Raw genomic sequence first — 23,792 nt, 5'->3', positions numbered from 1 at the left:
ACTGGGGGATCAGTAGAGACATCCAGCAACAGCCAGGGCACCCAGACCTTATCACATTTTTTTGAGCATTTCCTACTGTTATAAAGTGCTGGATACAAGGGGATATACTTATTGACTAGAGCTATCCACCGGGTCAGAGGGGGCGAAGATAAATCTTTCCACTCCATCACTATCACTTTGCGGGCACAAAACCAGAGGAACCTGATCAAAATGCGTCTATAAGAGCCCGACACCAATCCATTTATAACCCCCAGCAAACACACCTCCGGCGTCAAAACAAAGGGTAATTCCAAGTTATCCGACAGGAACGTCATAACTTCTCTCCAAAAGGGCTCAACACAGGAGCAAGACCAAACTGCATGAAAGAAAGTGCCCCTCTAAATCCCACACCTAAACCATAACTCCCCATAATGATCCCGATACCCCCATCCGACATAATCTCACCGGGGTATAATACAAACGGAGGACAAACCTGGATTGAATAAGCATATCCCGGGCACTAACTACCGATGGATAATACATGGTAACAACCTCCTTCCACATGTCATCCGAAAGACCCGTAATATCCGCGACCCACTTCGGCTGCGCCACTGCAAACGGGTCTGAACCCACAGACTGCAATAAAGCATAACTGGGTGAGAGGCCTTGCCAGGTTGGTGGTCCCCAGGAGCAGCTCCAACTCATTAAAGACAGGGGTAACCTCCAGGGAGCCAAACTGCGCAGAGACCGCATGTCCCAACTGCAGATACCGGAAGTGGGCATCCTGAGGGACATTAAAACGTTCCCTGACCTCAGCAAATGAAGGAAAGACACAGTCATCCCCAGACAAGTGCATGGCAAATTTGAGTCCCTGGGAGCTTCAAAATCCAGTTGCCTCCAACCCCCGTAGGCGTTCCAAATGCGGGTTACCCCACAGGGGTGCTCTGGGGGAAACAACCGGCTGGGGGAAACGTCCAGTAACCACCGACCAGGTCGCAGCCACCGTCTTAATAGGTAATACCTGTACAACGTATTAGTCAGCGACTAATAAGAGCCCAAGAGTGCCCCTGCCAAAGCCGTGCAGGCGTTAGAAAGGTCCAGGTCGATCCACCAGGCTGCGTACATCAGCTGTGAGGCTAGAAAATAATTATGCATATTAGGGGCGGCCAATCCCCCCCGCCTGGAGCAGAGCCTGTCCCAACCTCGGAGGTTTATTCTGCCAGTAGAAGGATCTCAGAGCACGGTTAAGTTTAACAAAGAAACCCCTGGGTGGGATAAAAGGGGATAAGTGGAAGAGGCAGAGGAACTTGGGAAAGAAGATAATGTTAACCCTACCTGCCAAGGACAAGGGCAAGGAGTCCCACACTTGCAACTTAGTAAGTGTAGTATTAAAAAGGGGATCCAAGTTAAGAGCCATAAACTCAGAGTTGTTAGGGGACACCTCCACACCCAAATATTTGAACCAGGGCACCGCCTGCAACCCATTAGGAAGTCCAGAGGGCAGAACCCCATCACTGGACAAGGACATTATGGAAGATGTAGCCCAGTTAACTCGCAACCCCGAGACTACCCCAAACCTCTCCAATAGACAGAACAAAGCATCCAGGGAATCCCCAACGTCAGCTAAAAAAGCTTTGCATGTTTGACTAAGTTTTCAGTAGGATCAGAATACACTGTGAACTTAAAGGGGTACTCCAGTGGAAAACAATTTCTTTCAAATCAACTGGTGCCAGAAAGTTAAACAGATTTGTAAATTACTTCTATTAAAAAAATCTTAACCCTTCCAGTACTTATCAGCTGCTGTATACTACAGAGGAAGTTGAGTTGTTCTTTTATGTCTGACCACAGTGCTCTCTGCTGACACCTCTGTCCATGTCAGGAACTGTCCCGGAGCAGGAGAGGTTTGCTAAGGGGATTTGCTCTGGACAGTTCCTGACATGGACAGAGGTGTCAGCAAAGAGCACTGTGGTCAGACTCAACTTCCTCTTGAGCATACAGCAGTTGATGAGGAATGTAAAGTTTAAGATTTTTTTATAGAAGGAATTTAAAAATCTATTCAATTTTCTGGAGACAGTTGATTTGAATTTTCTTTTCCCACCGGAGTACCATTTTAAAGACATGTCAGATATATCTGGGCTCCAAGTCATAAACTTGTCATTGGGTATATAGATATTACAGGAATGTATTTTATGTGGCTTCTAGGTCACTGGTATGTGATGTACCCCCTCTGTGGCATGGAGAGATACAGATCGGTGTAGATATGTCCATTTGTGTTGTGTTAGTAAATTCCTGGACATGAGCAGGATGGCTTGTACGTACTGTGGTTATTTAAGGGTCAAACGGGTAAAAGCACGCTGCTCAGCTTTGATGATCTCACAGGAATCTTGGCACAGATAAAGCCAATGCAAAAGATGCTGTTCATAAAATGGATTCATAAATGAATGCCCATTTCCTGTAAAGCTTAAGTGGATTAATAATTTATTAATCTCTTAACTTCTTCATTGCCAAGCAGGTATTATGATTTCTGGTGTTGCAAGCCAGTGGTCATTAATACATCCTGTAGACTTTCTATGACCATGTAATATGTTGCTGCCTTTTTTTCATGTTTAAAACTAATAAAATGGAAAAAAAAACGAAATTAATAATTAAATAATAATAGAATAAGCAATTTAGGTCTAAAATCGCCACCATGCGGAAACATGCTGTAGGTTATACCTCTCCTGTATATTGCTAGTTTGTGATCTATAGACTAATATGCACGGTGCATGTTATTAATGTCCCAAATGTAGCAGCCACTAAATGGGCTGACTGAAACCATTGTGAATTATTACCATTGTGCTTTGTATATTTCTGTAGAGGGAGTAAAGATGTTATATTACCTCAAATGTACAACTCTTGTAATCACTTATGGTATTAAATAAGAAGGAGAACACATAGTACCCCATCTTGAAAGCATTATCTAGCCTGATACTGAACTGTGGATAGATCCAACATGGAACATGTACCAGTACTAATTGACATATCGCCCCGGGTCCGTTGCGATCCTTCTGTATAATTTATAGATGTGGCCAGCCGCTCTTCTATAATCCCCTGCACTGCCGTATATATACACCTATTCATGTTCCAGCCAATCACAACTCTCTGCGGGAAATATGAATAGGTGTATATATGCGTCAGTTCAGGGGACCATGGAAGAGCGTCCGTCCGCATCTACACATTATACAGGAGTGACATCCGCTGTGATCTTTCCTTAACTGCAGGTACTACTGCTCCCAACATGGAGCACACTGTGCTCAATGCTGGGAGCTGTAGTACCTGCATTAATAGATAGATCGCAATAGGTGTCAGAAGTTACACTCGCTGCGAGTGTGCTCCATGTTGGGAGTAGTAGTACCTGCAGTTAAGGACAGATCACAGCGGGTGTCACTCCTGACACCCAATGCAATCCTCCTATCTATTGCAGAGATGCGGAGTGGCTCTATACAGTGCTCTGCACTATACTCCGGCCAGTGATGTGAATAGAACATCACTCATTCATATTTCCCTCTGAGAGCTGTGATTGACTGCAACCATCCGGCCAATCCCCACTCTGGGCGGAAAATATGATGACTGGCTGGCCGGAGTATAGAGCAGAGATGGAGTGCTGTATAGAGCCGCTCCGCATCTCTGCTATATTATGGACGATCGCATTGGGTGTCAGGAGTGACACCCTGGGCGCTATGTCTATTAGTAAAGGTACTACTACTCCCATCATGGAACAGTCTGTTCCATGCTGGTAGTAGTAGTAGTACTACCTAAAAAATTTTGAAAATAAGGGAAAGTGAAACACACACTTGAACAATTAATAAAAATTTTGTTATAAAAAATAAACATTTTGTTAAATATATTTTTTCCCATCCGTACTGCATCCTTTATTTATTTATTTATTTATTTATTTTTTTGGTACCCAACAAATTTTTAAAAAAGCGCCAAAGGGGCCAAAAATGCAATTTCCACTAAATGAAAAAACGCCAGAAAAAACATCAGATTCAGGAAATTGCACTGGCTTTTTTTTCTGTGAAAATTATGCAGGAAAAAAAAACAAGTGAAATCCTAGCCTAAAGATGTAAGAAACAATTGTTAGCAATGGCCAGCATCTCACGATTTCATGTTCCCAAGTTTAAAAAAAATATCTGACAAAGTGATGATAAAAAAATAAATAAAAAATAAATAATAAATAAAAAAATTTAAAAAGTGAAAGGTAAGAAAAATTAATAAACCTGTTCAACCAAAACCTCCATCTCTTGAACAATAAAGTTTTTTTCCCCCCCTGGCCTGCAGCAAGGTAAACCACTTGACTCTCTTTGCAGACCTTCTTTTAGACATTAGTTTGCCTTAAAATTAAAACTAAAGCAAATAAAGTCAAACATACAGACAAACAAGCTCTTCAGAAGCAGGATAGACATGACCTGAAAGTGGGGTAGAAAATGATCTGGGTGCAGATCTGCGTGAAATTTGTCACTGCGACAATATGATACATTTGGAGCAGCAACCCCCAAAAAAACGCATCCAGACAAACCACAAAAATGATCTAGCAAGACCATTATTGATAAATAACCCCCAATGGGCCTAAAGTTGTTGGGCTGTTGTAACACTGCAGATTTGTTGTGGATTTTGACTTCCCTTTTGAAGTTATTTCATTCCTATGTGAAAGCACCCTGAGGGTACATTTACACGTGCTGTATTTTTGCAACAGCTAGAGGCACACTTGTTAGGAAACACTGATCTAAGTGTGCTATGGGCTTAATAGCTGACTATATTGACAGCATTATTTTAACCCCTAGAGGACATGCAACATACCTGTACGTCGATTTAGCGCACAGCAATGTACAAGTGCGTCGCACAGTTCAGCGATCACTGCACTGCCTAACACAGTGACCGTAACCAGATCCCGCAGATATCCGCCATTAACCCTTCAGATACTGTGATCAATACTGATCAGCATCTGAAGTATTGTGAGTGTGTACAGGCACACATGGGACCAACCGCAGTGCAATCCCGGGTTTCTGATGTGTTAAAATGGCTGACAAAGCTCCACCCACCTGCTCTAGCTGGCTGCTGTGCTCTTCTTCTCTGGTCTGCCTTCTAGTAAATCACAGAAACACTTCACTGTTAATACTGATACTATGCCTATGCTTAGCACTGTTCAGTATTGGCAGTCAAAAGATTGCAATAAATAGTCCCCTATGGGGACCAAAAAGTTTTAATAAAAGTGAATAAGCCCCGCCCCCATAAAAATTTGTTCCCCTCCCCCCCCTTTTTTTACTGCCATATCGGGTCAATGCGTAGAGCGACAGAGGCAAGCTTCGAAATCAGCCCCCGTTCTGAAAAATCCATTTAATATATGGTAGCCAGATAGGGGACGTATCAGATAGTAAACTGATAAGAACCGATAAACTCCCCTCTTTTTACCAAACAAAATGTAAAAAAATAAATAAATATATAACATATTTGGTATCGCCACGTGCATACATGTCTGAACTATTCAAATAAACATTTACGCCTTATGGTGAAGATAAAAGTTCTGCTTTTAGTCACGTCACATCCCAGAAAAAATGGAAAAAATTATTACAAAGTCACATATACGCAAACAGATGATGAGAAAAACTACATATCACCGCAAAAAATTAGCCCTTATACAGTCCTGTGTATGGAAAAATTTGAAAGTTTATAGGGGTCAGAATAAAGCAATTTTAAACATTAACATTGTTCAAAATGTTTACATTACTGTTTACATTACTAGAAAATCATATAAACACAGGTATCATTTTAATTGTATTGACCCACAGAATAACAAAAAATTTCATTTTACTTTCAACTGTACAGCGTTAAAACAAAACCCTCCAAAAGTTGCAAAATTATGGTTTTCTTATCTATTCCCTACACAAATATATTTTTGATTGAGCCATACATTTTATGATAAAATCACAGGTGCCATTACAAAGGACAATTGGTCTGTGGATGGAAAAATAAAAAAGCTATGCATCTTAGAAGGAGGAAAAAAAACGAAAATACAAAAATGAAATTGTGTCCTTAAAGAGGCACTGTCATTGTTGAAAACTTTTGATATTTTGCAGGACTCATTATAATATGCTATTTCACAATATACAACTGTTCCAAAAATTTTTTTATTATCCTGTTAAGGACCAAGGGCGTACCTGTTCGTCCTGGGTCCTTTCCCGTCATAGCGGGTCAGGCCCGGCCTCTAACAACGGCTAGGACCCGTGGCTAATAGCGCATGGCACTGATCGCAGGTGCCGCACACTATTAACCATTTAGACGCGGCTTTCAAAGTTGATCGCCGCGTCTAAAGTAAACGTAAACTAATGCAGGTTAGCTCAGGGGGCTGTTCGGGACCGCCGCAGTGAAATTGCGGTGTCCTGAATAGCTGTGGGACACGAGGAGGGTCCTCTTACCTGCCTCCTGGTGTCCGATCGCCAAAATGACTGCTCAGTGCCTGAGATCCAGGCATGAGCAGTTAAGCGGCAGAATCATTGATCAATGGTTTCCTATGAGAAACCTTTGATCAATGTAAAAGATCAGTGTGTGAAGTGTTATAGCCCCCTATGGGAGCTATAACATTGCAAAAAAAAGTGGGGAAAAAAAGTGAATAAAGATCATTTAACCCCTTCCCTAATAAAGGTTTGAATCACCCCCCTTTCCCATTTTAAAAAAACAAACTGTGTAAATGAAATAAACATATGTGGTATTGCCACGTGCAGAAATGTTCGAATTATAAAAATATATAGTTAATTAAACCAATGGTGTACGCGCATAAAAATTCCAAAGTCCAAAATAGCGTATTTTGGGTCACTTTTTATATCATGAAAAAATGAATAAAAAGCTATCAAAAAGTCAGATCAATACAAAAATGGTACCGCTAAAAACTTCAGATCACGGTGCAAAAAAATTAGTCCTCATACCGCCCCGTACGCGAAAAAAAAAGTTATAGGGGTCAGAAGATGACAATATTAAACGTATAAATTTTCCTGCATGCAGTTATGATTTTTTCCAGAAGTGCGACAAAATCAAACCTATATAAGTAGGGTATCATTTTAATCGTATGGACCTACAGAATAAAGATAAGATTTTTTACCAAGAAATGTACTGTGTAGAAACGGAAGCCCCCAAAATTTACAAAATGGCGTTTTTTCTTAAATTTTGTTGCATAATGATAATTTTTTCCATTTTGTCATAGATTTTTGGGTAAAATGACTGATGTCATTACAAAGTAGAATTGGTGGCTCAAAAAATAAGCCATCATATGGATTTTTAGGTGCAAAATTGAAAGAGTTATGATTTATTAAAGGGGTACTCTGGTGAAAACCTTTTTTCTTTTAAATCAACTGGTGCCAGAAAGTTAAACATATTTGTAAATTACTTCTATTAAAAAATCTTAATCCTTCCAGTACTTATTAGCTGCTGAATGCTACAGAGGAAATGCCTTTCTTTTTGGAACACTGATGACATCACGAGCACAGTGCTCTCTGCTGACATCTCTGTCCATTTTAGCAACCGTGCATAGCTGATGTATGCTAAGAGCAGCATGGTTGCTCAGTGGTTAGCACTGCTGCCTTGCAGTGCTGGGGCCTTGGGTTCAAATCCCACTAAGGACAACAATAAATAAATAAAGACTTATTATTATAATAACGTCAGCAAAAAGCACTGTGCTCGTGATGTCATCAGAGAGCATTCCAAAAAGAAAAGAATTTCCTCTGTAGTATTCAGCAGCTAATAAGTACAGGAAGGATTAAGATTTTTTAATAGAAGTAATTTACAAATCTGTTTAACTTTCCGGAGCCAGTTGATTTAAAAGAAAAAATGTTTTCACCGGAGTACCCCTTTAAAAGTAAGGAGCAAAAAATCCAAGTGCAAAAACGAAAAAACTCCTGGTCCTTAAGAGGTTAAAGCTCAAAATAGCCGCCACTAGTCTAGATTTTGCAACATCTTGGATACCGGCTGTAAAGCGTGCCGGTATTCAGTATAGGTAATCCCTGCAGTATCAGGTAGAGTGTATGCGCGGGCACTCACTGCCTGTGAAAGAGCACAGGGAGCACGCACACACAGTCAGTGCGGAAAACACGGGCCCTACTGGAGTTTTTGTCTAAACCCCTCCCCGCTGCCTCAGGGATGCACACCAAGGTTAGTTTCATAGTAATTCAGCCCCTACAGAGCAGTGAGTGAGGCCTTACCTTGCATGCTATTAGGCACGGAGGAGTCTGCAGCCGAGCTATGTGCTGTCTGTCCCTTATGCTGCTGCAGCATAGAGCTCTGTACTAGAGGGCTGCGTTGGGATTGTGCCCCTCCTATGTCTCCTCACCCTGCCATCGCGCCCCTTCCCCTTGCCATTTTGTGGAGCCCAGATATCCTGCCCTGGAGTATCGTGACTGCACCTGTACTGGTCGTGCTGCGGCCGCGGCCCTGGCTGGTACTGTAAGTTTCTGCATCTCAGCAATCCTCCCAGCCAGGGCCTCTGTACATGGGGCTAAGTGGACTGCAGAGCATTGCACCCTGGGGTCTTCCAGAGACCCTAGGGTGCAATGCTCTGCAGTCTGGTCATACCTCCACCTGTATAAAAATTTACATACACACACATGGGGGGCTTATGTGCAGCACTGCAGAGCATTACACCCTAGGGTCTTCTACAGACACTGGGGTGCAATGCTCTGCAGACTGCATATACCACCACCCCCATGTGTATAGCAGTGTGTGTGCATGTACATTCCTGTAGGGGTATGTGCAGAGCATTGCACCCCAGTCTGTACAACTGACAAGAGTGCAATGCTCTGCACGTACCCATACCTGTATAGGAATGTACATACACACACCCAGAAAGGAAATGGTTACAGAGTAGAGAAGAGTGGTTGGCTTGACTGCCCAGGCTTGCTCTCAAGACTCAGCAGACGAGTCATCACTGTGAGGGAGACACGCCCCCTCCAGACAGCAAGATGAAAAAGTAACTCAGCAGCAGATAAATGCTTTTTTTCTCTTTATATGTAGGTCCTAGACACATAAAAATTATATGCACATTATCAGGATTAGGTAGAGTAACATATCACTTTTTTTTTTTTGCACTATGAAGGGTACACTTTAAAGGGGTGTTCCGAATGCTGGAGCTGGCACCTCGATGCAAGTCTATGGGAGAGGGCATGAGGGCTGTCATCACATCACATGTATCCATAGCCAATGTTGTATTTTACTGGAATAAGGCTTTGAAACTACACATTCCTGCACCGGACTTGGTTTGTATCGTGGGTGCTGCCCTACACCTTCCAGGATGCAATGGATTGTTCTGTTTGAGCTGGTCACATTGTATCATTTTTATGTGGTACATCAGTTTAGTTTAATTGAAGTTGTAATACTGCAAGCAACCAGAGGATAGGTGTGGTGCTGTTTTTGGAACAAATGTTTTTTTCTGGATAACCCCTATAGGCGTACATTCACAATTTTAACACACGTATGTTAACCGTGACTAGAAATCTACTGTTCATTACGTTACGATTCATGTCAACGGTTCTGTTGGCACTCTGCAAATCTGCCACTATTGTGAACTTTTGGCGGATCCATTGAAGTGAATGGTAGCATAACCTGATGTGAGTTCCGATCAGGTGAATGTACCCTAGGGGGACAAGTTCAGACTGTGAGGGCAATGATTTTTCTGTACATTTAAAAAATAATGCGTTATGTGCAGTGGTGCAGACGATTCTTGTCAATTCAGATATTGGAAGAGCTTTCTTTTACATAGGACCATGTGGTTATTATTAGGGATCGACCGATTATCGGCATGGCCTATATTATCGGCCGATAATCACGATTTTGGGCATTATCGGTATCGGCAATTACCTTTCCGATAAGCCGATAAAGCACCTCCCCCACCGCACCGCAACCGCACCCCCCCCCGACCCACCGCTCCGCGTCGCACCCCCCACCGCACCGCCTCGGCCCCATTGCCTCCCCCATCCCCGGTTTTATAATTACCTGTTCCTGAAGCCCACGCTACTTCTTGCTCCTGCTGCGTCCTGCGTTACGCTGTGCGCAGTGACGTGACGTGCGCGACGTGACGTCACCGTCAGTGCGCACAGTGACAGTTCAGGAGGACGCCACCAGAGCCAGATGTAGAGTGGACCCCGGGAACAGGTAATTATAAAACCGGGGATGGGGTAGGCAATAGGGCCGGGGTGGTCACGGCGGGGTGGTGGCGGGGCGGTCGCGGGCCGGTGCGGCGGATTTTGGGGGGGGGGGGTAGCGGTGGCTGTGATAGGTCTCAGGACCCCCGGACAGGCAGGGGGAGAGAAGCGGGTGGCGGCGGCGGCCTATGGCACAGCAAAAGCCACTGCAGTGCATTGATTTAAAGCACCCGCTTTAAATCAATGATCTGCAGCGGTGTCGCGGGGGGGATAAATAGCCGATAACTTATACCGGGATATCAGTATAAGTTATCGGCTATCGGCCCTAACCTCCACCGATTATCGGTATCAGCCCTAAAAAAACGATATCGGTCGATCCCTAGTTATTCTTTGTATCCTATTAGATCTGGGGAATCAATGCACTGCATTTCTTCCTCCTATTAGTTGCACATAATGCACATTAGTACTTTATGATTATTAATGGAGCCTTCAATAATGTGTTGGTTTCAGGGGTGAAGGTGTGTTTACTGTAAGTGTCTATCATGTAAGGTGCAACTAAAAGGATAACGTCATAGTTTAACCTAATAACTGGTGGTTCAGATCATTCAAGAGACATTTCCCTTCCTCCTTGCTTTTCTGTGCAGAATTTTACAGTGACCACAGCTATTTCACATCACTTCCTAAAGCAATAGATAGGAAACATAAGAGGAGATTTAGTAATACTAGCATTCTGTAGGAATAGTAAGACTCTCCCCCAGTGTGGTACGCTGTAGGTTCATCAGATGGACACACACTGTGTTGATAGATCTGGCATAGGGTTCAGACCTTGACTTTGTTCCATATGTGAACTATTAGATCATGCTTAGTGCTATGAATCTTTGCACGTTTTTTCTAGTGTTTAGCCTGATGCAGAAAACTGGAGTGCATACATTGATAAATACTCCCCATTGTTTTATTTGGGGCAAAAGATTTACTCTGCTTAGAATTATATCTAAATCACAGGAAAGGCATTTAAGGGCCTTGCCCTTTGGAGCATTGGTAAATTTATATGTATATGTATAACCCTTATTAAAGTGTACCTGTTTTTTGGGTGACTTTTCAGGATGAGCTGCCTTCTGCATGTACTTGGGGAGCAGTACTATTTCTGGCCATTATAAAACTTATATGTAGCATTTTTAGCAGATTTCTGCTCTGCATGCTTCATCTATAATTTTCAGTTCCTTCAGAGTTGCTGGGATGGAGCCTAAAGTCAATGGTGTGGCCATACACTGTACAGACAGAGGAGGAGATCCTAAACTTCTCTCTCTGTATACAGCCTACAGGACAGCAGCAAAGAAGGCATTATAAAGCAGCAGTGAACAGTCTTAGGCCCCTTTCACACTACTGTTATCACACAGTAGTGTGACGGCAGCCAGGGAGAATAGTGGGAGAAAAAATACTGCTTGTGCATTCTTTTTCTCACACTATTCTCGCTGAAAAACAGAGGTGCCCGATGGACCCCATTGACTATAATGGGGTCCATTGGGGCCCGCTGTTGCCTGTTGCGCGCAAAAAGAGAGTTTGATGGCCCTTCTTGACGGGGCGCAATGGTAGTGTGAATGTTGCCTTTACTGTGCATAAAACCCTTACTTAAAGACTTGTCTCTGCTGTCTCTCTGGCTGTCTGCAACCTATGTATATTTACAGACACACCCCCTCCCATCTTCCACACTACTTCATTGACTTGTATTACTTGTAATTTGATCCCTGACTGGACTACAAGACAAACACTGAACAGACAAAGCCGAGACTGTCTTCCCCTCTGGAAATCGGAGGAGGGAAGGAGTTTGATAATAGGAAAAGGAAGCCAGAAATTCTGGTTAGTTGCTTCATCGGTGTAGCTTTATTGGAATCATCCAGGTACAGAGGCTGATATGCAGGGGGACGACAGAAGAGGGAGGTATTCTTGGGCTACGGAACCGTCTCGCGCTACATTCCCTTCATTAGGCCCCTACTACGTAACAGGTTAGAAGGTGTGTTTAAAAAGGACCCAAACGGATATGTCTCCTTGACAACATGTAAACAAAAAACACTACAATACACCAGGTAAGTGAAAGACAAAAAATGTATACAATATGAAGTGCCCTATTAAAAACAATACACAACTAACTAAAAAGACATAGGATATTGGAAGGAAGAGTTATAAAAATACGCTCATCTCGTTACGGTCATTAATATGCATAATCCAAAATGCTTCCTTCTGTAACAATTGTAAATCTTTATCACCTAACCTGACGACTTTCTCCACCCTCTCCAGGGCTGCAAACTTCAGTGTATCAGGACGGCCTCCGTGAATTTCATTCATATGAGATATGAACCTTGAGGTTCCTATACCTGTCATACCTTCCTCAGAGAATGGAGATGTTTTCTCACTCTATGAAAAAGAGCTCTAATAGTCTTCCCTATATAGTAAAAGCAACAATCACAGACTAGGGAATAGACTGTATATGTGGACCGGCGGGTAATAAATTGATTAACCCTTACAATATGTTCTAATTTAATAAGGTCACCTTTAGAATTATATTGGCAAAAAAAACACGAGCCACATGAAAAATTACCTCGGGGTCTTGCAACACTCAACCAATCACCAATAGTTTTTTTTGTTTCTTTTTAATATAGTTATGTATTGTTTTGTTGCGTTTATAAGTGACAATCGGTTTATTTAGTGTGAATCCTTTAAGGTTTTCATCTCTCTCTAGCATGTACCAATTGGTGAAGATGGCTTCTTTTATTTTATTATTCATTGCAATGTTCTGGAATGAAAAAACGCACCTATTTAATTTTTTCCTGGGTTTGTTTTTTAGCAGTTCATTTCCTGGGATATTATCAGCTCTCCATCATGCTTTATTTATGACGTCCAATGGATAACCCCTCTGTTGAAAACGTTCAGCCAGTGCAGACACCTGTTGCTGGTATCTCTCAGTGTTATTTATCCGTTTTAGGCAAATGAGCTGACTGAATGGTATACTATTTTTAATGTGCGTTGGGAGAGATGACTCATAATGCAGGAGGGAGTTTTTCGAGATGGGTTTTCTTAATTCCGACGTAATGATCCGATCGTTATTTACATTCATCTGAATATCCAGAAACTCTAATGTGTCACCACCAAAGTTAGAAGTAAATCTCGTGTTTACATTATTGTTGTAGTTTAAGTAAGCAAGAACGTTATCAAATTCATTTTGAGTACCTTCCCAGATTATGAGGATATCATCCACATATCTGTGGAAGGATTTAATATGGCGAGAAAAGGGGTTCCTTGATGTAAAGACGAAATCACTTTCGAAAATAGGTTAAAAAAATATTAGCCTAGCTACATGAGATGGGCGTGCCCATCGCTGTGCCTCGTAATTGTTTATACCATTGATCGGAAAACACAAAATGATTATTGTTGAGAATAAACCCAAAGGAGTCAGTGACAAAGCCTTTGAAGCCAGTGGACTTTTCTGTTTGTGATTAAAAAAAACGACGAAGAGCCTGTATATCCGCATTATGAGGGTTGCGGTTATACAGGCTCTTAACGTCGATAGATGTGAGTGCATAACCCTTCTGCCAATGGAAATCATCTAAGAAAGTAAGCAGGTCTCCAGTATCTTTAAGATATGATGGGACGGAAGACATTAATGGTGCCGAGAGCCAATCTATATAGCTAGAAAGATGCTCAGTAGGAGACTCCCTCCCATCAACAATGGGGCAGCCTGGAGGGGGGTGTTTTCAGGTTTATGAACCTATGGTAAAATGTACCAGTAAGGTTTGCTGGGGTTCGAGGGCAATAATCTCTCTGCGGTTTTAGTTGTCAGAATGTTAAGTTGTACATATTTATGGAGTAAAGACCGGAGCTTCTCTAGTGTTTTAATTGTGGGGTCTTTTGACAATTTTTCATAAACCGAAGTGTCACTGAGTTGGTGCAACACTTCATTGTTATAATCAATCTTCCACCATAAAACAACCGAACCTCCCTTATCTGCTTTGGATATAACAATATCCTCTTGCTTAATAGCTTGTCTAGTGCTGTCTTGTCATTATAAGGGAGGTTTGGTCGGACTGAAGGATATATCTGTGCCTTAACATCTTTGCACGCCGATCTATAAAACAGATCCACTGCACTGCCTGGGACTATAGGTGGATTATTAGGTTGCCACCTATAAATGTATCAGTGGGATTTATGGTGTGAACATCAGTGTTAGTGTCTCCTGCTAGTTCGGCAAGATCAATTATGCACTTATTTTCATATACGCTGAACTCTTGAACAACTTTAAAGCCTAAAGGCCCTATTGCACACCTTCTCTCACCCTCTAGTTTTACCTGTTCTGCTGTATTTTAATTTGGTTTTAACCACTTAAGGATGCAGGGTGTACCCGTATGCCTGTTTCCAAGTCCTTAAGGACTCAGGGCATATAGATACGCCCTGCGTTTCTCCAGTCCCCGCCGCTCACCGAGTGGGGACCGGACCGGGATGCCTGCTGAGATCGTTCAGCAGGCACCCCGTGCAACCCCCTGGGGGGTCCTGAGACCCCTCCATGTCGACGGTGACCCAGAAAATAAGGAGAATCAGGGCTGTCCAAGACACCCCGATCCCCCTGAAGGGATAGGAGTCAGGTGGCCGGAGTGCCACCTCTCCTATCCCTGCTATTGGTCGGTCAGAAGCGTCCGACCAATAGCAGATCGAGGTGGGTTAAAGATCGGTTCTCCTGCTCTTCCCACCCACTGTAGTCAGGGCAAAACGGGGGAACCGCCGGCACCGGACGTCACTTACCAGCGGTGGGTGGCGATGATGTGCGGCTCCCTGGTGCGGCGATCCTATGGACACCGGTGAGTTGTTAGGCATACAGTGGTCTCTAAAATGTAGCCCTCCAGATTACATTTTTCATTTTCACAGACCACTGTTCCAAAAATCTGTCAGACACCTGTGGGGCATGAATGTTCACTTCACCTCTTATTAAATTCTGTGAGGGGTGTAGTTTCCAAAATGGCGTCACATGTGGGGGGGGGGTCCACTGTTCTGGCACCATGGGGGCTTTGCAAACACACGGGGCCTTCAACTCCAGACAAATTTTAGGTAGGATATCATTTTAATCGTATGGACCTACAGAATAAAGATAAGGTGTACATTTTTATCGAAAAATGTACTGCGTAGAAACTAGGCATCGACCGGTATAGATTTTTTAGGGTCGATACCGATAATCTGTGACCTTTCAGGCCGATAGCCGATAACTTATACCAATATTCCGGTATAAGTTATCGGCTAATTGAAAGGGCTATGATTTTTAAAATGTAAGGAGGAAAAAAGCAAAGTGCAAAAACTGAAAAACGCTTGGTCCTTTTAAGGGGTTAAAGTGACAGTGGTCAGATGTGTCAAAAATGCTCGTATCCTTAAGGTGAAAATGGGCTGAGTCCTTAATGGGTTAAACATGCAAAAAAATTAATTAAGTCATTTTTTTGGACCGCCTTGAAAATTTTTTATTTCAAACATAGTATAGTTAAAACTCTTGACAAGACCAAAATTGAGACCTCTATTTAAAGGGGTATTCCAGGCCAAAACTTTTTTATATATATCAACTGGCTCCGGAAAGTTAAACAGATTTGTAAATTACTTCTATTAAAAAATCTTAATCCTTCCAATAGTTATTAGCTTCTGAAGTTGAGTTGCTGTTTTCTGTCTAACTGCTTTCTGATGACTCACGTCCCGGGAGCTGTGCAGCTCCTATGGGGATATTTTCCCATCATGCACAGCTCCCGGGACGTCACATCATCATTGAGCAGTTAGACAGAAAACTTCAGAAGCTAATAACTATTGGAAGGATTAAGATTTTTTAATAGAAGTAATTTACAAATCTGTTAACTTTACGGAGCCAGTTGATATATAAAAAAAAGTTTTTGCCTGGAATACCCCTTTAATGCTGAAATGCAATCATAAGTCAAAGGAATGTTCGATTAGTGACAATGTTATTAACAGTCACTGACGCCATGTCACTGTTTTCCTTTTTCCCGGTTGTTTCTTTTGGGTAGCTTGATTTTCTTCTACGCCCTCTACTAGTATCCCTCCTAAAGGGACATTCTCCGTTACAACCTGTGGTAAATTCGCTCCATGAGTGGGGTCATCGGATCCGCTCAATTCCGATTCGGTCGTCATATAATCAGTAGCTTTACTTTTCTTTCGATTGGAAGTTTTGTTCATATTGCGTTTCCTGAATTGTCTCGATGGACAATTTTTTGTAGGTGAAAATCTGTGCAGAGTCTGAATCATTTTTATCTCTAATAAATGTATCTTTTTTTACATCCTTAATAACGGTTTGCAGGTTACTTTGGTGGTGACACTTTAGAGTTTCTGGATGTTCAGATGAATGTTAATAACGATCGGATCATTACGTTGGGATTTAGAAAACCCATCTCGAAAAACTCCCTCCTACATTATGAGTCATCTCACCCAAGCCAATTAAAAATAGTATACCATGCAGTCAGTTAATTTGCCTAAAATGGATAAATGACACCGAGAGATACCAGCAACAGGCATCTGAACTGGCTGAACTTTTTCAACAGAGGGGTTATCCATTGGACATCAGAAATAAAGAAAGATGGAGAGCTGATAATATCCCATAAAATGAACTGCTGAAAAACAAACCCAGAAAAAAATTAAATAGGTGCTTTTTTTTCGTTCCAGAACACTGCAATGAATAATAAAATAAAACAAGCCATCTTTAACAATTGGTAAATGCTAGAGAGAGATGAAGACCTGAATGAATTCATACTAAAAAAAACGATTGTCACTTATAAAGGCAACAAAATATTACACAACTTTAAAAATTTAAAAATCTTTTGGTGATTGGTTGAGTGTTGCAAGACCCCGGGGTAATTTTTCATGTGGCTCGTGTTATTCTTGCCAATTTAATTCTAAAGGTGACCTTATTAAATTAGGAAAACATATTGTAAGGGTTAATCAATTTATTACCCGCCGGTCCACATATACAGTCTATTCCCTAGTCTGTGATTGTGGCTTTTACTATATAGGGAAGACTATTAGAGCTCTTTTTTCATAGAGTGAGAGGACATCTCCATTCTCTGAGAACAGGTATAGGAGCCTCAAGGTTCATATCTCATATGAATGAAATTCACGGAGGCCGTCCTGATACACTGAAGTTTGCAGCCCTGGAGAGGTTAGGAGATAAAGATTTACAAGTGTTACAGAAGGAAGCATTTTGGATTATGCATTTGAACGCAACTAGTCCACTCGTTCTTAATGACCGTAACGAGATGAGCGTATTTTTAGAACTCTTCCTTCCAATATCCTATGTCTTTTTAGTTAGTTGTGTATTGTTTTTCATAGAGCACTTGATATTGTATAAATTTTTTGTCTTTCACTTACCTGGTGTATTGTAGCATTTTTTGTTTACATGTTGCCAAGGAGACATATCTGTTTAGGTCCTTTTTAAACACACCTTCTAACCTGTTACGTAGTAGTGGCCTAATGTAGCGCGAGACGGTTCCGTAGCCCAAAAATACCTCCCTCTTCTGTTGTCCCCCTGCACATCAGCCTCTGTACCTGGATGATTCCAATAAAGCTACACCAATGAAGCAACTAACGTGGTGAGTGCGTTTGTCTCTTTCCTGTAGTGTTTCTACAATCAATTATCTGTCATTTGAAGGGATATCATTTATGGTGACCTCTTAGTGTGTAGATACCACATATTTTCCTGGTTGTTGAAAGGGGTTGGCCACCTTTTTTAAGAATTTTTTTTAACAAAACATTGCTGGGAATATGACAAATGACTTACAAATACTGTGAGCCTTCTCTGTTGCCCCATTCTCTCTCATCATGGAGCTCTACTCTGCACATACATTTTATGGAATTTTTACTTTAGCCGTAGAAGCTTCCCATAAAGTTCTTCCGTATGACTGCAAAAATAACTAGATGACATAATACACATATGTAATATGTACACTTTAAAATCCATAGTTTTTTTTTTTTTCATTATTTATAACTTCCTTTTTTTTCTCTTTCAGATTTTGACTGTCTTGGGTGCTATATAAATAGAGAAGTTGCTGCAGGATGAAAAGATGGCAGCTCCGCTTATGGCACCACCCGGCCCTGATAGCTTCAAACCATTTACCCGTGAATCATTGGCTGCCATTGAAAAACGTGTAGCCGAAGAGAAAAAGAAAAAGCCACCAAAGCCGGACAGTAGCCACAGAGACGATGATGAAGACAATAAACCTGCACCAAACACTGACCTGGAAGCAGGCAAAAATTTGCCATTTATCTATGGCGATTTTCCTTCTAAGCTTGTTGCTGAGCCAATCCAAGACTTAGACCCTTTTTATTTAAACCAGAAAGTGAGTCTAAGAGAAATAATTCAATAGGTTTCCAGGTTCTTGTGACAGAGATGCTCTCCACTAAAGAGTCAGTGATAGTGGGGATAGGCTCCATTGGTTGGTTGTCACATTTGGTGTCATAGCTACCACATTGGATTTATGGACCTGAATTATCTGAAGTATTCATAGCATGCAAAAACAGGGTTTACTCAGTTGTGCTCAAAGGGACACAACTGTCAGGGCTTCAATTTATTGGTTTGGGTATATTTGCAATATTTAATTTATGATGCATTTTGCATTATGTATTGTATTTGAAAGACGGGTTTATGTAATACCAGATATTTCGTTTTTTACATGAATAAGAATTTAGCTTTTACTGGTAAGTGACATTTAACTTTAATAATTTCATGTGAAGCTCCAATCCCACTTACAAAAAATACAAATGGTAAGATGGTAGTTTATTATGGATGGTAGTTATGGATGGTAGATGGTAGTTTATTATGGAAGACTGTATGTTATAAATATATATGCTGTTGTTTTATATATGCTGGGTACTTGCTGCTCCTGCAGTTCAGCCAAGATATGAGTCAGCCAAGTTGGCTGCTGGGTCTAGTTCAATATATATATATATATATATATATATATATATATATATATATATATATAGTGGGGATCAAAAGTTTGGGCACCCCAGGTAAAAATTTGTATTAATGTGCATAAAGAAGCCAAGGAAAGATGGAAAAATCTCCAAAAGGCATCAAATTACTGATTAGACATTCTTATAATATGTCAACAAAAGTTAGATTTTATTTCCATCATTTACACTTTCAAAATAACAGAAAACAAAAAAATGGCATCTGCAAAAGTTTGGGCACCCTGCAGAATTTATAGCATGCACTGCACCCTTTGCAAAGCTGAGACCTGCCAGTGTCATGGATTGTTCTCAATCATCATTCATCATCTGGGAAGACCAGGTGATGTCAATCTCAAAGGTTTTAAATGCCCAGGCTCATCTGACCTTACCCCAACAATCAGCACCATGGGTTCTTCTAAGCAGTTGTCTAGAAATCTGAAACTGAAGATAGTTGACGCTCACAAAGCTGGAGAAGGCTGTAAGAAGATAGCAAAACATTTTCAGATTTCAGTATCCTCTGTTCGAAATGTAATTAAGAAATGTCAGTCATCAGGAACAGTGGAAGTTAGAGCAAGATCTGAAAGACCAAGAAAAATATCAGACAGAACAGCTTGCAGGATTGTGAGAAAAACAATTCAAAACCCACGTTTGATTGCACTATCCCTCCAGAAAGATCTGGCAGACACTGGAGTTGTGGTACACTATTCCACTATAAAGAGATACTTGTACAAATATGGTCTTCATGGAAGAGTCATCAGAAAAACACCTCTTCTACGTCCTCACCACAAAAATCAGCATTTGAACTTTGCAAATGAACATATAGACAAGCCTGATGCATTTTGGAAACAAGTTCTGTGGTCCGATGAGGTTAAAATTGAACTTTTTGGCCGGAATGAGCAAATGTATGTTTGGAGAAGAAGGGGAACAGAATTTAATGAAAAGAACCTCTGTACAACTGTTAAGCATGGGGGTGGATCAATCATGCTTTGGGGTTGTATTGCAGCCAGTGGCACAGGGAACATCTCACGAGTAGAAGGAAAATTGATTCAATAACATTTCAGCAAATTTTGGATGCTGACTTGATTCCATCTGTGAAAAAGCTGAAGATAAATAAACTTCTACAAATGGATAATGATCCTAAACACACCTCGAAATCCATGGGGGATTACATCAAGAGGCGTAAACTGAAGGTTTTGCCATGGCCTTCACAATCTCCTGATCTCAACAAAATTGAATATCTATGGATAGACCTTAAAAGAGCAGTGCGTGACAGACAGCCCAGAAATCTCAAAGAACTGGAAGTACTGGGGCAGTACAAGATATTAACTCTGCAGGGTGCCCAAACTTTTGCAGATGCCATGTTTTTTGTTTTCTGTTATTTTGAAAGTGTAAATGATGGAAATAAAATCTAACTTTTGTTGACATAGTATAAGAATGTCTAATCTGTAATTTGACGCCTTTTGGAGATTTTTCCATCTTTCCTTGGCTTCTTTATGCACATTAATACAAATTTTTACCTGGGGTGCCCGAACTTTTGATCCCCACTGTATGTATATGTGCATATATATATATATATATATATATATATATATATATATATATATATATAGTCATGGCTGTAAATGTTGGCACCCCTGACATTTTTCTAGAAAATGAAGTATTTCTCACAGAAAAGGATTGCAGTAGCACATGTTTTGCAATACACATGTTTATTCCCTTTGTGTGTATTGGAACTAAACCAAGAAAGGGAGGAAAAAAGCTAATTGGACATGATGTCACACCAAACTCCAAAAATGGGCTGGACAAAATTGACACCCTTTCAAAATTGGGTAAAAATAAGATTTTCAAGCATGTGATGCTCTTTAAACTCACCTGGGGCAAGTAACAGTTGTGGGCAATATAAAAATCACACCTGAAAGCAGATAAAAAGGAGAGAAGTCTTTGCATTGTGTGTCTGTGTGTGCCACATTAAGCATGGACAACAAAAAGCGAAGAAGAATACTGCCTGAGGACTTGAGAACCAAAATTGTGGAAAAACATCAACAATCTCAAGGTTACAAGTCCATCTCCAGAGATCTAGATTTGCCTTTGTCCACAGTGCGCAACATTATCACGAAGTTTGCAACCCATGACACTGTAGCTAATCTCCCTGGACCTGGACGGAAGAGAAGAATTGATGAAAGGTGTCCAAGCTGTCCTTCAGGCTCAGGGAGCATCAGTGTCAGCGCGAACTATCGGTCGAGATTTAAATGAAATGAAACGCTATGGCAGGAGACTCAGGAGGACCCCACTGCTGACACAGCAAGACTACAGTTTGCAAAAATGAACTTGAGTAAGCCAAACGTCTTGTGGACAGATGAATACCACAAAAAACTCTCCCCTAGGGGTCTCTGGGCTAACTCAATATACAACAAACTACTGTAGAATAATCCCCTCAGGGAAACCCTGACTAAAGAACCCCTTTAGAAATGAAGTTAAAATTCAACTTTTATTATTTCTTTAAAAAAAGTGTATTTTTACTTATTAGCCACAAGGTGGCAGTGGTGCTTTAAAATTACTCAGCACTGTGCACAATATGTTCCATATATTGAAAAATGTTTTAGTGTCTGCATCCAGACTACTTATTATACAATAATGATAGTCTCTGGTGCTTTACTGCAGCTCAGCAACAGTAATGCTCTAACTACATGAAACTGTATCACAGTGTGAAATTAAAACATTACACCTCTCCTCTTTAACGTTTCGCCATATTAAAATGGCTTTCTCAAAAAACTTTTTGGTAAAGCACATCATTCTACTGTTTAACGAATACGGAATGAGGCCTACAAAGAAAAGAACACAGTACCTACAGTGAAATATGGTGGAGGTTCAATGATGTTTTGGGGTTGTTTTGCTGCCTCTGGCACTGGGTGCTTTGAATGTGTGCAAGGTATCATGAAATCTGAGGATTACCAACGTATTTTGGGTCGCTCTGTACAGCCTAGTGTCAGAAAGCTGAGTTTTCGTCCGAGATCTTGGGTCTTCCAGCAGGACAATGACCTCAAACATACGTCAAAAAGCACCCAGAAATGGATGGCAACAAAGTGCTGGAGAGTTCTGAAGTGGCCAGCAATGAGTTCAGATGTAAATCCCATTGAAAATCTGTGGAGAGATCTTAAAATTGCTGTTGGGAAAAGGCGCCCTTCCAATAAGAGAGAGCTGGAGCAGTTTGCAAAGGAAGAGTGGTCCAACATTCCGGCTGAGAGGTGTAAGAAGATTATTGATGGTTATAGGAAGCGACTGATTTCAGTAATTTTTTCCAAAGGGTGTGCAACCAAATATTAAGTTAGGGGTGCCAATAATTTTGTCCAGACCATTTTTGGAGTTTGGTGTGACATTATGTCCAATTAGCTTTTTTTCCTTCCTTTTTTGGTTTAGTTCCAGTACACACAAAGGGAATAAACATGTGTATAGCAAAATATGTGTTACTGCAATCCTTTTTTGTGAGAAATACTTCATTTTATAAAAATAAAATTAATTACAATAGATCAGTGTTTCCCAACCAGTGTGCCTCCAGCTGTCTGGGCATGCTGGGAGATGTAGTTTTGCAACATCTACAGGCACACACTTTTGTTTTATGTGATCTTCAACAACAAAAATGTTGCATACACCATTTTACTGTATAGGAAGCACAGCGGGAATTATTATTATTATTGTTTTTTTTTTTTTGCTAGTGCAGCGTAAGCTGTTATTAAAGAATATTATAAAGGTTCCTGTGTATGCCTTGTGCTTACCTGTTTTAGTTCATGCAGCAGTCTTTTCAGGCATATTAATTCTCAATATGGCAAGTGAGATTTTTATGTAGTTTTTATTTAAATGTAGATTTGAAGTCTTTAGGCTGTGTTTATATGTTGAAATACTGCATTTAGCACACATTTGCAATGCATTTAGTTCTGAATTTTTTCAATCAGTGGTAACAATTACATGCTCTTAAAGGGGTACTCCACTGGAAAAAACATTTTTTAATCAACTGGTGCCAGAAAGTGAAACAGATTTGTTAATCACTTCTATAAAAAAAAAAATCTTAATCCTTACAGTACTTATCAGCTGCTGTTGTGATTCACAGGAATATTTTTTCTTTTTTGAATTTCCTTTCTCCTTGACCACAGTGCTCTCTGCTGACACCTTTGTCCATTTTAGGAACTGTCCAGAGTAGGAGCAAATCCCCACAGAAAACCTCTCCTGCTCTGGACAGTTCCTATAATGGACAGAGGTGTCAGCAGAGAGTACTGTGGTCAGGCAGGAAGGACATTCAAATAGAAAAACTTCCTGTGGATCATAACAGCAGCTGATAAGTACTGTAAGGATTTAAAAAAAATTATAGAATAAATTTACAAATCTGTTTAACATTCTGGCACTAGTTGATTTACAAAAATAAAAAATAAAAAAGTTTTCCAGTGGAGTACCCCTTTAATGCGATTCTCACATTACAGTAAAACTGCACTGATTTCGGTCATAGCACAAAAACTGGTAATCATGCAACCTGTGAACACAGCCTCAGGGGAAGTGCCCTGATCACATAGAGATTGCAGCAGCATACAGATAGAGCTGGGAGAGGTGAGTAGAGGTCTGGGATCAGGTAGGTGATGATGTCATTCTGTAGTTCAATGGAAGTTAGGTGACTAAGTA

At 40.9% G+C, this 23,792-nt stretch overlaps 1 protein-coding gene and 1 non-coding gene across 10 annotated transcripts in view; one reads left to right on the top strand and one right to left on the bottom strand.

The window, feature by feature from the left end:
* SCN8A (sodium voltage-gated channel alpha subunit 8) overlaps positions 1 to 23,792 on the top strand; it is a 260,584-nt gene that overhangs the window by 40,150 nt on the left and 196,642 nt on the right. For all 9 annotated transcript variants that reach the window (XM_056562694.1, XM_056562701.1, XM_056562698.1 and 6 more), the window contains exon 2: positions 18,182 to 18,511. In XM_056562694.1, the coding sequence (XP_056418669.1) occupies positions 18,236 to 18,511 (276 nt within the window). In that variant the 5' untranslated portion in view covers positions 18,182 to 18,235. The remainder of the gene's footprint in view (positions 1 to 18,181; positions 18,512 to 23,792) is intronic.
* Positions 5,256 to 5,454, bottom strand: LOC130359935 (U2 spliceosomal RNA). The gene has a single exon (XR_008890504.1). It is a non-coding gene; the product is annotated as a U2 spliceosomal RNA (small nuclear RNA).

Source organism: Hyla sarda, chromosome 2, assembly GCF_029499605.1.
Source record: "Hyla sarda isolate aHylSar1 chromosome 2, aHylSar1.hap1, whole genome shotgun sequence".
NCBI lineage: Eukaryota > Metazoa > Chordata > Amphibia > Anura > Hylidae > Hyla > Hyla sarda.
This window is presented reverse-complemented; position numbering and strand designations above follow the sequence as displayed.